We start from the raw sequence: 18,116 nt of genomic DNA on the forward strand, positions 1-18,116 counted from the left end.
TTGTTAAATTAGAATAAATGCTTTGTTAAATTAGAATGAGCATACACTGTTGCATTAGGAAAACTTTGTTGCTGTTGGCAGTGAGCGGGAATCCATCTTAGTCAGACAGGAACCCAGTCCGCCATTTTGTGTAATAGTAGCGTTACAATAATCACAAGCTGCAATGATCACAAAATTTTATTTAAACCGATAAATTTTAGTGTTTGAGTATTTTGGTATTTGACTATTTGATATTTTAATATTTTAATATTTTAATATTTTAATATTTTAATATTTTAATATTTTAATATTTTAATATTTTAATATTTTAATATTTTAATATTTTAATATTTTAATATTTTATTAGATTAATATTTTAGTAGTTCAATATTTAACTAGTTTAATATTTTATTAGTTTAATAGTTTACTAGTTTAATATTCAATATTTATATGCAGTTCATTTTTTTATTAATTTAATACTTAAACTAAATTTTACTTTTTTATTAATTTTAATAATTTAATACTTTTTTAATAATTCAGTAATATTAATAGTAGCAAAAGTAGTATAATTTGCAATCTTAGTAAATGACTTTCTAAATTTTTATATGCAAAGTGATATTTTCTAAAATATTTAATAAAATATGTTTTACATGAACAAATAATTTAAAACAATTTTGAAATTATTATTGCTTAAATGAATTTTAAGATTCCTATTGTTATTTAATTTTTTTCTGTTCATTTTATGAAACTTGTCCTACATGAACAAATAATTTTAAACAATTTTGAAATTGTTGTTATTTAAATGAATTTTAAAATGCTTATTGTTATTTAATTTTTTCTGTTCATTTTATGAAACTTGTTCTACATGAACAAATAATTTTAAACAATTTTGAAGTTGTTATTATTTAAATGAATTTTAAGATTCCTATTGTTATTTAATTTTTTCTGTTCAATTTATGAAACTTGTCCTACATGAACAAATAATTTTAAACAATTTTGAAATTGTTGTTATTTAAATGAATTTTAAAATGCTTATTGTTATTTAATTTTTTCTGTTCATTTTATGAAACTTGTTCTACATGAACAAATAATTTTAAACAATTTTGAAGTTGTTATTATTTAAATGAATTTCAAGATTCCTATTGTTATTTAATTTTTTCTGTTCATTTTATGAAACTTGTCCTACATGAACAAATAATTTTAAACAATTTTGAAATTGTTATTATTTAAATGAATTTCAAGATTCCTATTGTTATTTAATTTTTTTCTGTTCATTTTATGAAATATGTCTTACATGAACAAATAATTTTAAACAATTTTGAAATTCTCATTGTTTAAATCAATTTTAAAATTCTTATTATTTAAACCCATTTCAAAATTCTCATTATTATTTGATTTTTTCTGTTCATTTTACAAAACACGTACTTTCCAGATTATTTAAATAATTTCAAATAATGTAAACAATTTTAGAATTTCAATAATTTAAATTAATTTCAAGATCTTCAAAAATAACTCAGAGTTTGTTTTATAAAATAAACCCGACAAATGCGTACGTTACTCAACAAACACGAATCTCACGAAACGGGAGCTACGACGTTTTCCTCAAACTTTCAAATTTATTTCAGTACAAATACCACAGTTATTTTCCTCGTGCGTTCTCTCGCAATATTTCTGTATATCTTCGTTTGCGCGGAATTTTTGCGACTTTCCTAATACGCTTTTTCTTTTTTTAAGTTCTTTTCAAACGAGAAGATGTTGTCACCTTGTATATCATTCGCAGCGTGAAGAGATTATAAATATAAACGATTCTTAATGAAATCGTTTTCCGACTCGACCGATCACCTTCGTCGTGTTATTTTTGTCAAATGGCTGCTAGAAGAGTCCATCTGTTGGTGATATATCAAGCGGGGAACAAAATACGTACGCGAAATTTGTTGGTGATTTTTTGGACGATAGCCAACGGATGCGTGTTGCATTCGATAATAAGTATTTTCGTTAATCGATCGAGATTGAGGGACGCTATTTTCAAGATGGCCGTCAGTTTTCGATATTTAGATCGAATTTTATATTTTCACATATTTTTGATAAAATTTAATATTGGGTAAAATTATTATATATAGTTTATAATTATAACTATTAATTTTTGTATTTTATTAAAAATTAAAATAACAATTTTGGGTAAATTTTTTTCGAAAATAATTTTGTAGAAATTCTGACAATAGTTTTTGTAAAATTTTTGTAAAATTTCTGCAAAAATAACTTCTGCAAAAATTCAGGAAAAAAATATTTCTGCGACTTTTTCGATATTAATGGAATATTTGGCAACTTGTAAATACTTGACCTCTAAACGACCAGATTTTGTTACTGATAAATAATTATAGAACTAGTGTAGAATGTAATGATAAAAAATTATTGGTAAATGTTTATTAATTTATTGTGGTTGAAGTATGAAAGAGATCAGCTGTAAAAATTATTTAAAAAATCGAGTACATATTGATTAACAATATTGATTATTGAACTTGAATTAAAAATATTGATTATTGAACTTGAATTGAAAATATTGATTATTGAACTTGAATTAAAAATATTGATTATTGAACATTGATTAAAAATATTGATTATTGAACTTGAATTAAAAATATTGATTATTGAACATTGATTAAAAATATTGATTATTGAACTTGAATTAAAAATATTGATTATTGAACATTGATTAAAAATATTGATTATTGAACTTGAACTAAAAATATTGATTATTGAACATTGATTAAAAATATTGATTATTGAACTTGAATTAAAAATATTGATTATTGAACATTGATTAAAAATATTGGTTACTGAACTTGAATTAAAAATATTGATAATTGAACGTTGATTAAAAATATTGATTATTGAACTTGAATTGAAAATATTGATTATTGAACTTGAATTAAAAATATTGATTATTGATCATCGATCAAATATTGATTATTAAACATTGCTTAAAGAAAATTGATTACTGATCATCAATCAAATATTGATTATTGAATATAAATAAAATATTGATCATGAAACATCGATCAAACATAAATTGACTGACATAAATTATTAAATATAAATGATAAAAAATAGTCCCATTTCAAAAATATAAATCTCTCATCCACCAAAGCAGTATCCATCTTGAAATTCCTAACCTATATCAAACTTTCATAACAAACATCAGTCCACAATAAAAGAATTATTCTTTCCAGCAAGAATATTTATTTTCTCTAATATATATAATTCTCGTAACTTTCAGACAAGGGTAAAAACATTTATCTTCCGTTCTACAAAAGCAACAAGAGACGGCATTAAATTGCCTCTACTATTATTTATAACCGTTTAATTCCCCGTGGATGCAATTTCCGATCTTTGTATTTCGTTCGGAAGGACAGAAAACGCAGGTGTAAGTTGAAGCGAATCGTGTCGTACAAATTCGTCGGAGAAATTCAACAATGTACGCGTTGCAATTTCGAGCAAACAAGCAAATATTTGCTTGCAAGGTACGTTTACGATTCAGCGGCGTTTAAAACAACGAAGTGTAGTTCTGTCAATTTCAACGGTTTACGAATCGGACCGGAAATAGAGGGGGAATAAAAAAAAGTGACAATTATTTACGCCACTGTATTGTTAACAACCTTCGCGGCGCTTTGTGCTTGTTTTATTTCTTTAAGGTTTGTTCAAAATTTACTTTACATAACGCAAAGTTAGAAGAAACTGATTAGGAATAGTTAATAACTCTTGCACATATATATTTTATTTCAATATTCAAATTTCGGTTTCAAAATTCAAGTTTCAAAATTCAAGTTTCGCAACTAAAAATTTCATAGTCTACAACCCCTCAACCTACAATTTCCTAGACAATTACTGTCAAGTAATTGTCAAGTAATTACTGCTACAATATTGACAACTAAAGAGAGTTCAAATTTTCACATTTTGCCTTCAGTGATCCTTGATTATATAGATTATGATTAGAATTGCACCCAAATATCAATTAAGAGGATAATACGTGGGTGGTTTGTAAGATTACAACTGTAGTGCGTCACTAGTGTTACAAATACGTCACGAGTGCGTCATGAGTGCGTCACTAGTGTCACAAGTGCGTCATGAGTGCGTCACTACCGTCACAAGTGCGTCATGAGTGCGTCACTAGTCTAATAACTGCGTCACAAGTGTCACAAATGCGTCACGAGTGCGTCATGAGTGCGTCACTAGTGTCATAAATGCGTCACGAGTGCGTCACGAGTGTCACAAATGCATCACAAGTGCGTCACTAGTCTAATAACTGCGTCACAAGTGTCACAAATGCGTCACGAGTGCGTCACGAGTGCGTTACGAGTCCATCCGATTGCGTCATTAGTGCGTCAGGAATACGGCTGAGTGCGTCATTAATGCGTCACCAGTGTATCTGAGTGCGTCATTAGTGCGTCAGGAGTACAGCTGAGTGCGTCGTTGGTGCGTCACGAGTGTACCTGAATGCGTCATTAGTGCGTCAAGAGTCCATCTGAGTGTGTCATTAGTGCGTCATTGGTGCTACGCGAGTGCGTCATGAGTACGTCACAAGTGTATCATGACTGCGACATGAGTGCGTCGTGAGTACGTCACGAGTGCATCATAGTGCGTCCTTAGTACGTCATGAGTGCGTCACGTGTGTGTCACAAGTGCATCATAAGTGCGGCATGAGTGCGTCTCGAGTATTGTAGGTCAAGAGGTTAATAGACAAAAGCTACGATCATTCATATAATTCACAAAAATTTGTAGCATCAAGCCCTAAATCACCCTAGCATCCCCCTAAATTTTAACAAGATCGCAGTCGACTTAAACTTTACATTGCCCAATTGTCAAAAACGCCGAACCCGAATTTGCTGAGCCCACAATCACAAAAAGCGGTCATCTCTGCAAAATTCCGACAATCCGACTTGAGCGATCATCAGGTCTCCTCCGAGTTCCTCTCCGTTTCCCCTTGAGATTCCGTAGCGAAACGTTGTTGTACCTCCACCAGGCTTTTCCCAGTAACATCCATGACCAAAATGGCGCAAAACAAAGCGACCAACCAGCAGCCGGCGGCTGAGAGCCACATAATTTTCGTGCCGCCTACGGAAATGAATATCTCCTCGAAGGTCAAGGTGGCCATCAGCGAGATCAACCAGCCGAGAGTCACGGCGAAGGACGTGACCGGCGTTCTCAGCTCGATCGGCAGCGTGTCGCCCAAAAAGGTCCAGGCTATCGGTCCGAGGCCTAGGTTGAAGGCTGCGAAGAAGAGGATTATCCAGGCTGGAGGCATCCAGAAGTAGATATCGTCGTACTCGGGGTCTGCCTCGCGTAGGCTGAAGAACCAACCTGAAACGAATGATCGATGGTCGGACGGTTTTTTTGGATTTCGAGGGTGGATCGGAGGGGTTATTCGAGACGAAGGTTACGAATGACGGGGTGCTTTGTTGACAGATGCGCAGAAACAAGGGCTATTTGTTTCGGTTATTGGATGGGAGGTTGGGTGCTTTAGATATTTCGGGTTCGTGGTAATTTGGGAGGGGTTGCATGCTTTAAGTTCTTTTGTCGATTCTTTGACTTCTTTTTTCATTTAGAAAATAGATGGTGAAATGTATTGTAATTTATGAATGCAACACATGTATTTAACATATGTATACAATACATGTATGTAACACATGTATGCAATACATGTATGCAACATATGCATGCAACACATGTATGCAACACATGTATGCAACATATGTATACAGTACATGTATGTAACATATGTATGCAACACATGTATGCAACACATGTATGCAACATATGCATGCAACACATGTATGCAACACATGTATGCAACGCATGTATGCAACACATGTATGCAACACATGTATGCAACACATGTATACATTACATGTATGCAACACATGTATACATTACATGTATGCAACACATGTATGCAACATATATATACAGTACATGTATGTAACATATGTATGCAACACATGTATGCAACACATGTATGCAACATATGTATGTAACACATGTATGCAATACATGTATGCAACACATGTATGCAACATATGTATGCAATACATGTATGTAACATATGTATGTAACATATGTATGTAACATATGCATAATGTATTGCAATAAGGTGGAGTATGTGACCAATACATTTTTCTTTCATTACAAACAATAAATAAATGATATAATATATATATCCAACCGAACTATTTATCAAAATTATTTATAGAAGCCAAGAAAAATTGTGATGTGGACATAGGACTTGATATAGGAGTGTTAAGGGTGAATGTGGTTATTTTACAATTTAGCTTCAAGTTTTAGAGGATATTTGGTTAGGTGAACATTATATTTGGACTCTTCTAAAAATGATGACAATGATGATCTTAAAATTATTTCAACATCATTTTGTAAATTAATTCTGTCATTAATTTTATAAACTTCAAACTCTACAACAAGGTTACCAAATTCTAGAATTATTCCAGATCTGTCACCTTATAACAGTCTTGTAACCCTGAAACAGCCCTACTACATCAAAGTTGTCTTCTCACCCTAAATGTGAAATAGTAAAATAACCCTGACATTGACTGTCACCCTAAAACAGTCCTATTACCCTAAAAGAGTCTTGTCACCCTAAAATAGTCATATTACTGCAAAGCAGTCCTATTACCTCAAAGTTGTTCTGTCATCCTAAAACAGTTCTGTAAAGTAATAAATTAATTCTGACATTGACTGTTAGCTTCAAAGGGTGTTATTACCCCAAAATAGTCCTGTCACCCTAAAGTAATTCTGTGAAGCAATAAATTAATACTAACACTGAATATCACCCCAAAATAATCCTTTCACCCTAAAGCAGTCTTGTGACCCAAAACAGTCTTATTACCCCAAAATGGCCCTGTAAAGTAATAAATTAACCCTAATATTGATTGTTACCCTAAAGCAGTCCTCTCACCCTAAAACAGTCTTGTGACCCAAAACAGTCATATTACCCCAAAATAGTCCTGTGAAGTAATAAATTAATCCTAACAGTGATTGTTACTCTAAAGCAGTCCTATCACCTCAAAATAACCCACTCACCCTAAAATTGTCATACTACCCTAAAATAGTCCTGTAAACTAATAAATTAATCGTAACTTTGATTGTAATACAAAAACAGTCCTATCACCCCAAAATAGTACTCTCAAAATAGTGTCACTCTGAAAATATAATCCCTCAAACGTCCCCTCTAAAAATGCCCCATCAAAATTTTAAAGTCCCTCAATTTACAATTTCAAAGTCTTTCAATTTACAATTTTGAAGTTCCTCAATTTACAATTTTGAAGTCCCTCAATTTACAATTTTAAATCCCTCAATTACAATCGATTAACCACAATCCTTCATCAGTTTGAACGCAATTTACCTAACAGTATCAGGAACACGCCCATAAGCATCGTGGACAGAGTGAGCAGAATTCGTCGTCCAAGTATATCGACGAGAAACGTAACCAACAGGGTTGCCAATATTTGAACGACGCCGACGACCAACGTCTGTTCGCTTCCGGTCAGTTCACCGGAACCCGTGGTCTCGAACAACGTCAACGCGTAGAAAATCATCATATTGACTCCGCACACATGCTGGCCAACGATCACGCCGATGCAGCTTGCGATTGACCGTAAAACTCGACGGTTTCTTATCACCTTTAGACTCCACTGTAATTCGAAAACGGGACGCGTTAAAATTTTCACTGGGTAGAAATATATTGTTTTAGATATTTATGTGAGTGAGTGATGGATAATTATAACTTGTCTTAGAACACAATTTAATCCTACAATTTTCTCAATCAGAGAAGACATAAGCTTCAGTCGTAAGCTGACACAAAGAACCCCATGCGAAGGCTTGTAACATAACCTCAAAATGAGTGACAGTAGAATTTAGCGACAGAACAATTTTACGTAGAATTTAATAATTTTATACAGTGTATTAATAGTACACTAAATGTTTATTAACACTGGCAATGTATTAATTTTATCTAAATGTTAAAAATGAAGTAGAGAGTCATGTGTTTGATCGAGAATTTTATTTTCATTATACCTTCCTCGAGCGTTCCGCAAGAACCAGCCGCTTCATTTCGCTGATTTCGTGCTGGACATCATAAGTGTCGCCACGATACCATTTCAAGGATTTTTCTGCATTGCTCTCGTCGTTTCTGGACAAATGGTAGAGGGGTGTTTCAGGCAACAATTTCGTCGGGGCAATCGAGAGGCACGCGATCCCGCAAATTGAGCTGTACCTTCAGTAGAAAGAATTGATTTACACGTATACTTCTCCGTGTTCGCGTTAACCTTGCTCCAAGGAAACGTGTTAGCCCCGAGGGGAAAAGTTTGGTAATTTGAGAAGCAACTTCAGATAGTAGAAAAATTTATCCCCGGGATTTCTACTTCTCCCTTTTCTATGTCTTTCGGAATTGAATTCCGGAAAATCTCTTTTAGTCAAAGTAATCACTTTATTCAAAGATACACAACAATTATTTTTAATAAGTTATTCTAATGAGAAATATTAGTTTGTATTTATAGCATAAGTACATAAGTATTCAGAGTATAAATAAGTACTATTTGCATAAATATTTTGTATAATTATATATTATACTATTAGCATACTTCCATTGCATAAATATTTGCATAAATTCTTTTCCAACTTCAAATAACAGAAAAATATTTCAAGGTATATATCTCAAAAATGGGAGAAATAATATTCTAAATAATTCTAGTTGCAACTAAATATATTATATCATATTACAGTTTTTATTGTCTCATAATAGAAGAAATTTCAGTACCTCCATACTGTCTCGTGTTCCTCGAGTATGTGCGCCATCGAGAAAGCGTACATGACGCCACAGTTGATGAGAAGGTGAAAAATCGTGAGTAAACGTCCCCGAATTTCTTTACAAGCGATTTCAGCTATGTATATTGGTACTATCACACAGAAAATACCACTGGAGATTCCACAAATTACTCTGCCGATAATGAACAGTATAGCCTGGAAATTGGAGACAAGTTTGTCGAGTGAATTTTTGGTGAAATATATATTACGAAATATAATTATGTGAGAGGTAAATTAAATTATGGAAACTTAAGAGGTTACCTTATAAAACAATAGTAATATGCAATAGTATAATTGTTAAACGTACATTAAAAGTAACAAAATTTAAAAGGTAAACCAAGGTAACAAAACTTCAAAGAGGGACGACAAGTTTCGTAAAGCTATTACTCTATACAGGGTGTCTTACAACTAGTGGTCCCTGAAATGGGAGATAACTGACGTGATTCTGAATAAGATTTCCCTTTGCAAAAATGGGGTAGGAAGCTCCGTTTTTGAATTATTAAGGAAAAACGCGGACCAATCAGAGCGCGAGGATTGCGCATGCGCAGACGCGAGAGCGACAGCTTCGAGCCTAGTGGCTGAACGCTCGTAATCCTCGCGCTCTGATTGCTACGCGTTAGATTACCACACGTTGCATTAGTACGCGTAGAATTACCACGCGTTGCATTACTTCGCGTTGGTTAACTACGCGTTAGATTTCCACGCGTTAGATTCCTACGCGTAGAATTACCACGCGTTGTATTACTACGCGTTGGATTACTACGCGTTGGATATTCGCACGCTGGGTTACTTCGCGTTGGATTACTACGCGTTGGATTACTATGCGTTGGATTACTACGCATTGGATTACCACACGTTGCATTAGTACGCGTAGAATTACCACGCGTTGCATTATTACGCGTTGAATATCCACGCGCTGGATTACTACGCGTTGGATATTCACACGCTGGGTTACTACGCGTTGGATTACTACGCATTGAATTACTACGCGTTGGTTAACTACGCGTTAAATTTCCACGCGTTAGATTCCTACGCTTAGAATTACCACGCGTTGTATTACTACGCGTTGGATTACTGCGCGTTGAATATCCACGCGCTGGATTACTACGCGTTGGATATTCACACACTGGGTTACTTCGCGTTGGATTACTACGCGTTGGATTACTACGCATTGGATTACCATACGTTGCATTACTACGCGTAGAATTACTATGCATTGTATTACTACGCGTTGGATTACCACGCGCTGGATACTACGCATGCGCAGACGCGAGAGCGACAGACCAATGAGCGCGCGCATAGACCGGGCGCGACGGCTTCCAATATGGCGGTCGATCTGCTCTTACAGTAATTGTGGAACACTCTATATATTAACTGTACAAAGTGTAAATAATACCTTGAAGGCCATACGGTAGTAAAGCTTTCAAAAAGACTAGGGGTTTGAAACTACAAGATTTGAACAAACTATTAAATTTGAAACTACAAATGAAGAAACAAAAAAACCTTAAATCTCTAAAAACTTGAAGGTCTACCCGTTGCTATGTGTTCTAAAATCAATATTTGTACAAAATCTCATAGATCATCAAACCGATCAAAATTCATCAAAACTATACAGCAAATAGACAATTAAAATATAGAAAAAATTACTTTGTGATCAGCTATGCAAATGAGAATCCATCCCACCGCGAGTACATGTATCATAGAGAACATCAGAGTGGTCGGAGGAATTTTTCCCAGTAGAAACGGCACCAGAATCGCTCCTAGGCAGGCTCCCGCGTTCAACAGTCCTCCAATAAGTCCAATTTCGGTGGCACTCGCATCCAGGTGGTTTTTGAATACCACGATGGCGCTGGAATTCCAGCCAAGAGAGACTCCCAGAGCGAAACCACCAAGAGAAGCTGGAATTTTACGAAGAAAATTTACGAAGCCTTCCTTCCTACTGCAGTCTTGGATCTCCGGCTGTCTCTAATTGCTGTTCATCGCTAATTGCTGGTCACGCTGCTAATTTGCCCCGGGGCTGTTTCTTTTTTTTGAAAGAAGAACTTGATCTACGAGGAAAATGAAAAAGGAGAGGACAAAGAGGTTACTGATAACGAGTTCCTTTAATGAGCACATTTTGGGAACCTGTTTGAAGACGACATCTGAACTTTCATATTTTAGATTTTTAATTGGACGAGAAATATGCTGAGTTTAAGATTGCAACGATATGATTTTATGGGGATGAAGACGTTTATTGTATTTTTTTGTGCAGAATATTTTAATTAGGATGCTGAATGAGGGGAAATTTCGGAGAAAAATGGTGGAAGAGGGAATTGAATTATGGGGTTGTTTGAAGGAGATATTTATTGTATTTTTTTGTGCAGAATATTTTAGATTTTTAATTAAGGGTTGTTGGTAAATTTCAAGGAACAAAGAACAATAAGGGTAAATTTCAAGGAACAATTCATGGTAATAAAGTGAATTGAAATAAGGGGTTGTTTGAAGAAGACATTTGAAATTTTACGTAAAATATTTCACCTTTGTATGAATTTTAAAAAATAGTGAAAACTAATAAATTTTAAGGGATTGTTCAAAATTGAAATATAGAAATTTCAATTAAAATTGAAAAATAGAAAATTTTGGGTGACAAATTTTATTCTTTAGTTTGTGTTAAATTAAGAGGGTGAAGAAATTTATTTTAATATTTGAAATAAAATAGAAAAATCGGGGGTTAATCTACTCTTAAAGTCTGTAATAAAAAATGACATGTTTCAAGTTACATTGGAACAGTATTCATAGTCATTTCAAAATAAAGATATAATAAACACAAAAATACAATAGTGAAAAATAAAAGAACAAGGTATATCAAAATGTAAATTAACGCATACTTCATGGCGATGGAAATTGAATATAAACAATAGTCGAAATTAAAGTGAAGACATTCATTTGAGTTAAAAATGTCAAATTGAAAAAATGTCAGAATATTACAAAATAATTTAGAAGAAAAAATTGGAATTAGAAAAAAGAAATGTAATTTATTGAAAATTGTCAATTAAAAAAAATTCAAAGAGGATTGAAGAAAAATAAAATTCCACAAAACAGAAGAAATAAAACTCAATAAAAAATAAAATTGAAAGAATCGATAAAAAATAAATAAACACCAGTAATTTCCCTAAACGAATTTTCAAATAAATAAAATAAAAAATTTAATCAAGCAAACAAAATAATTAAAAACAAGCGGTTCAAAAGAAGCTACAAAATTATCTATCAAAATTCAGCGAACGAAACAGCAATGAAATAAAATTTGAAAGTTTTAATTAACAAAATAGAGAGGAAATGAAAGAGGGGTTAGCTCACCCACGAAGGCTCCGAGGTATTGATTTAATTTTCGGATCTCTGTGACGTTGATCGATGCGGAGGTCATCGTTTTCCGAAGCAGATGAAAATTTCTTCGATAATTTTGACGACGAAAAAAACAGGTCGTATAACGAAATCGAATAGAGCGAGCTATGCAGGCCCGATCCCGACGTGGCAATATCAAGCTCCAATCTCGTAAAGTCGATTGTAGTTGCCATTTGTTTTGCAAAACAATACCGCAATTATGGCGTTCGATTGGGGGACTTTACTAGGCCTTGTACAATCGATCACAAAAATTTTTAAATGATTTCCCTATTTTTTTTTTCTTTATACATTGCTATTTTACTTAATTTTATTTTTTGTATGTTTTGAGTTTACTCAATTCTTTTTGGACATTGTGATTTTACTCAACTTTTTTGGTACGTTGAGATTTTACTCGATTTTTGTTGTACATTGTGATTTTATTTAAGTTCTTTTTTTGTACATTGTGGTTTTATTAAATTTTTTTGGTACATTATGATTTTATTCAATTTCTCTTTTTGTACATTGTGTGGTTTTACTCAATTTTTTTGGTACATTGTGATTTTATTCAATTTATGTTATACATTGCAAATTTACTCAATTTTTGTTATAATAAAATTTTCTATGTCACAGATTTTTTATTGTTGCACACTGTCACTGTCACTGTCAAGAAATGTGAACACAAAATAAAAGAAAACAATGATAATTTAGAACAATAAATTTAATATCTTTGTGTGATAATTATTAGAGCAACCTACATGTGTGTTCATGTGTGAGCGACCATTAGAGTGTTATTATAATATTATACATTACTAATAACCTAACCTAACTTAACCACATATGTTCATAAATTATCACACATATGTGAGCGGCCATTAAAGTGTTACTATAATATTATACATTACTAATAACCTAACCTAGCTTAACCATATATGTTCATAAATCATCACACATATGTGAGCGACCATTAAGGTCTTATTATAATATTATACATTACTAATAACCTAAACTAACTTCACCACATATGTTCATGAATCATCGCACACATGTGAGCGACCATTAAGGTCTTATTATAATATTATACATTACTAATAACCTAACCTAACTTAACCACATATGTTCATGAATCATCACACATATGTGAGCGGCCATTAAAGTGTTACTATAATATTATACATTACTAATAACCTAACCTAACTTAACCACGTATGTTCATGAATCATCACACATATGTGAGCGACCATTAAGGTCTTATTATAATATTACTTAGTCATAAAATCTATCGCTTCCATCACTCATAAAATTTGTCACCTCTGCTAATCATAAAATTTATTATTTCTGTTAATTGCAAAATCTATACAAAACCTGTTCCATTAATAAAATCGTATCGAAACTATTTAAAATCACGAAAAAAGTTGCAAATCTCGGTAAAACGTCGTTGTTCAGTTTGTATATCAGAGCGGCAACGTTCTCCCGGTTAATTAACAATTTTCCCAGACGCGTCGATGAAAAAACGAGGAGAAAAATCCGATCAGGGGCGACACAAGTTATAAAAGCACGCCGTTGAACAAAACCGAGTGCAATATTTATTAATTGCGGAGGAAAGTTTGACGTTGACATGAATTTTAATGAAGTTCGCGCGCTTGTACTGCACGGGGCTGCGATCAATTTCAGAATAAAATTTTAATGAATTCCCGGCGCGTTTGTAAGTGCAGTTAATTTTAATACGATTCCGCGATAAATCCCGCGAGCCGTTCGTATCAACAAACGTTTTCGGACGGTTTTATTTCCGGGTGAAACACCCGTATTGTGGAATTGTTATTGAAGTAATGGATACGGGTGGAAATTTTCAAATTTTACCAAAACGTGCTCTTTTGGCTGAATTAATTATTCGAAAACAGATTCTGGTTTAAACTTCGTTTTTCGATAAATATAATTTTTACAGAGTGATGTTTTGAAAATATTATATTGAAAGCTTAAATAAATTTAAGGTTAAAGTTTTGTATTTTAATGGAAGATAGAAAAATTTATTTATATCAATTGTGTTATTAATGTATGATATTACATATGTGAGCGGCCTGCCTTTAATTTATAATTAACAAAAATTACAGATTTTATTATTAACAAAATAATTTTTATAATCAGCAAAAATTATAAATTTTATAATCAGCAAAAATGGTAAATTTTATGATCAACAAGAAGTGATATTTAATTATTAATTTTAGTGAGATTCTGTCTCGTCACAAATGACTTCATGATCAACAGGGGTGACTTTGTTAATTATTAAACAAGTTTAATTGGAGTACTTAAAAATTCTTTTAATCCTTCAGCACACTAGTAAAACTTTCGTGAAGTTTATTTTATAACACTCTGGTTCAGTCAAATTAGGATACTGTGATAAACTGATTATATTTAAAAAAAAAATTATGCAACAAATTTCAATTGCAAATTTTTAAGTTAACAAGTTTTAAAAAATTCTTAATTTTCAAACTTTTCAAGCTTCTTAATATTCAAACTTGGTAATTTATAAATTATCAGACAGTGTATCAAATTCAGAAATCTTATAATTAATAAAATTCATAAAATTCATAAAATTCATAAAATTCATAAAATTCATAAAATTCATAAAATTCATAAAATTCATAAAATTCATAAAATTCATAAAATTCATAAAATTCATAAAATTCATAAAATTCATAAAATTCATAAAATTCATAAAATTCATAAAATTCATAAAATTCATAAAATTCATAAAATTCATAAAATTCATAAAATTCATCAAATTCATCAAATTCATCAAATTCATAAAATTCATAAAATTCATAAAATTCATAAAATTCATAAAATTCATAAAATTCATAAAATTCATCAAATTCATAAAATTCATCAAATTCATAAAATTCATAAAATTCATAAAATTCATAAAATTCATAAAATTCATAAAATTCATCAAATTCATCAAATTCATCAAATTCATAAAATTCATAAAATTCATAAAATTCATAAAATTCATAAAATTCATAAAATTCATAAAATTCATCAAATTCATAAAATTCATCAAATTCATAAAATTCATCAAATTCATAAAATTCATCAAATTCATCAAATTCATCAAATTCATCAAATTCATCAAATTCATCAAATTCATCAAATTCATCAAATTCATCAAATTCATCAAATTCATCAAATTCATCAAATTCATCAAATTCATCAAATTCATCAAATTCATCAAATTCATCAAATTCATAATAAACTTAAAGGTGAATATTTAAAATAAACCTAACCTCTCTTTGCAGTAGAAGTCCACAATTAAAAATTAGTACCTTGAATCCGCAGTAGCATGAATATTTAAAATAAACCTAACCTCACTCTGCAGTAAAAGTCCACAATTAAAAATTAGTACCTTGAATCCGCAGTAGCATGAATATTTAAAATAAACCTAACCTCACTTTGCAATAAAAGTCTACAATAAAATATTTGTACCTTGAATCCTCAGTAGCATGAATATTTAAAATAAACCTAATCTCACTTTGCAGCAAAAGTCCACAATAAAATATTTGTAGTTCAAAATTAAATTCCCTCCCAGAATTTCTGATCATATTCGAAACATTCTTTCATTAACCACGCACTTAAATTCGCAATTTTAATTCCTGCATAGTTGAGGCGCAAACGAAATTAATTCCTCTTTTATTTTATTAAAAATTATTCGAACTAAAATGAAAAAGATAATTTTGGAAACTCGCATCTTCCATTAAATTAAACCCTGAATTTCCGTTAAAGGCTCTTTAATTAAGAACGCGTTCGAAATTTTGCTTCTTTCGCTCGGCAGCTTAGAAACAGCTTGTATCTTACTCTAGCTTCGATCCATCAAATAAAGCCGTGTCGACACAACCAATTTTCGCATCAGTGCCACTTCAAGATTCTCGATGCAAGAAGGCAATTTTATACCGGATGTCAGACCATTTCTGTACACACGGTGCGAGCTCACAAGACGGCTGATGAGAAAAAAGACCCTTTAACCCTTTGACACCGAAGCGTTTCTAAACTCAATTTTGCCAATATGCAAAGCAAATTTCACTTTAGGCGATTTATAGAGTAATTTAGCTTCTTTTATATGTTTCATAACTTAACATTTCGACGACCAATATGGCGTATCTGCAATTTTGGTAACGAGGAGTTATGAAATTTGTCTTTGATCCAAAATAAATTCTTTGAGAGAACAATTTTATACTGAAGCATTCTCAAACTTAATTTTGCTAATATGCAATGCAAATTTTACTCGTGATGAATTATAGAATAATTTAGCTTCTTTCAAATGTTTCATAACCTAACATTTCGACGACCAATATGGCGGATCTGCAATTCTGGTAACGAAGAGTTATGAAATTTGTCTTTGATCCAAAATAAATTCCTTGAGAGAATAATTTTATACTGAAGCATTCTCAAACTTAATTTTGCTAATATGCAATGCAAATTTCACTCGTGATGAATTATAGAATAATTTAGCTTCTTTTAAATGTTTCATAACCTAACATTTCGACGACCAATATGGCGTATCCGCAATTTTGGTAACGAAGAGTTATGAAATTTGTCTTTGATCCAAAATAAATTCATTAATAGTGTAATTTTATACTAAAACATTCTCAAACTTAATTTTACCATATTACAATGCAAATTTCATTCGAGGTAAATTACAGAATAATTGATCTCTGAAATATTTCATAACCTAAAATTTCGTCCAGCAACGACGTATCTGAAATTGAAAAAAAATGTAAATATCTACCTACTAAATCTATTTAATCATTTTATTAATAATAATTAGAATGCGATATTTTTCGAATATATAAATTTGCAAAATCTCTGCAATCTCGAAAATCTATTCTTCGTCAAATTAATGGACCATCCGACATATTTCTTTCGCTTTTTCTTCCAGACTTCTCTGCTGCTGTATAAACTTTCCAGATATCTCGCTCGTTTTACAAACTTTTTATTAACCTTTACAGCTGCAAATTTATCTTTCCTCTTCACGTGTTTTAGAACCTCGGTTCCTTTATTCCTTTTTTTCCTTTCATCTTCTATTTTCTCTTTCCTCGTATTTCTTTCTGCTCTACATACGCACGACTATAAATAATAATTTTTGTAGAGGTATCAAGGTTATCTTGCACATTTTTTTTTCGATTAAAAATTTCAGAAAATTGTCGTAAAAAGAGTACTTAACGTTTTGAATTTAATTATACAATTTCAAGAACTTTAACATTTTTTAATATTCCTTTATCATTCTTTAATATTTCAAATTGATCACATTTTTTATATTTTATGTAATTTTATTATATTTCATGTAGTATAGATTCTTTGAATAATTTTAGTTAGAGTGTATGATTTTATTTAGTATGAATTTATTTACATTGGTTGATTATTTCTTTTTCCGGCAAGTGAATTAGTTTTTACGATACTATCGCTTTTCCACCTATAAAATTACTTGGTTTACGCAAAAGTTCAGGCACGCGGCAAGTTGTAACGATAATATGTTAGCTGAAACGATCTTACGTTACTTGGATGCCACGAAACGCCAATAAACCGCCTAAAGACGTGCCTCAACCATAAATTCGCGTTGAACGGGAAAGCAGGAATTTTCGGACGTTCCTGGTGCATATTACTCTACTAGCTATCCCATTTCTTGAAATTTGATAACGCTAAATAACTTCAATGCTTTCTACTTACATTCATCAATTAATTCCACTAATTCGTTTAAATTCTCACAAATAAATTCATTCAAATTTCACAACTATTCTCACATAACCTACAAATCATGCTGCATTATACCTTGAAATCTAGACCTCGGTAGTGATGGGTTTAAGCTATTTCGCCAAATCGTTCTGACTATAAAATAGTCAGATTTTCAAGAC

General features: G+C 31.8%; 1 protein-coding gene and 1 long non-coding RNA gene across 3 annotated transcripts in view; one reads left to right on the forward strand and one right to left on the reverse strand.

The window, feature by feature from the left end:
• The window catches only part of LOC143265889 (uncharacterized), an 81,347-nt gene extending 79,186 nt beyond the window's left edge, over positions 1 to 2,161 (forward strand). Inside the window, exon 3 of the long non-coding RNA XR_013040675.1 lies at positions 1,714 to 2,161. This is a non-coding gene — a long non-coding RNA (uncharacterized LOC143265889). The remainder of the gene's footprint in view (positions 1 to 1,713) is intronic.
• A 2,292-nt stretch (positions 2,162 to 4,453) lies between these two features.
• LOC100876320 (facilitated trehalose transporter Tret1) lies at positions 4,454 to 12,399 on the reverse strand. Of its 2 annotated transcripts, none has more exons than XM_076540147.1 (6): positions 12,190 to 12,399; positions 10,501 to 10,751; positions 8,807 to 9,009; positions 8,065 to 8,179; positions 7,394 to 7,682; positions 4,454 to 5,337 (listed from the first exon to the last, which is right to left on the reverse strand). In XM_076540147.1, the coding sequence occupies exons 1-6, from the start codon at positions 12,254 to 12,256 to the stop codon at positions 4,928 to 4,930; spliced, it is 1,335 nt and encodes a 444-aa protein (XP_076396262.1). In that variant the 5' UTR covers positions 12,257 to 12,399; the 3' UTR covers positions 4,454 to 4,927. The 2 variants fall into 2 exon arrangements, with proteins under 2 accessions (XP_076396262.1, XP_003705143.2); XM_003705095.3 differs by having other exon boundaries at positions 8,065 to 8,263.
• Between the last annotated feature and the right edge of the window lie 5,717 nt (positions 12,400 to 18,116).

The sequence above is a fragment of the Megachile rotundata genome, chromosome 15, assembly GCF_050947335.1.
Source record: "Megachile rotundata isolate GNS110a chromosome 15, iyMegRotu1, whole genome shotgun sequence".
In the NCBI taxonomy this organism is placed as follows: Eukaryota; Metazoa; Arthropoda; class Insecta; order Hymenoptera; family Megachilidae; genus Megachile; species Megachile rotundata.

Excerpts from the sequence above, each read along its gene's own strand:
- LOC100876320 (XM_003705095.3), bottom strand. The coding sequence starts at position 12,256 with ATGACCTCCGCATCGATCAACGTCACAGAGATCCGAAAATTAAATCAA. Across the intron at positions 8,264-8,806 it reads GAACACGAGACAGTATGGAG|GTACAGCTCAATTTGCGGGA; the intron begins GTACTGAAATTT and ends TTTCTACTGAAG. Across the intron at positions 5,338-7,393 it reads CGTGTTCCTGATACTGTTAG|GTTGGTTCTTCAGCCTACGC; the intron begins GTAAATTGCGTT and ends CATTCGTTTCAG.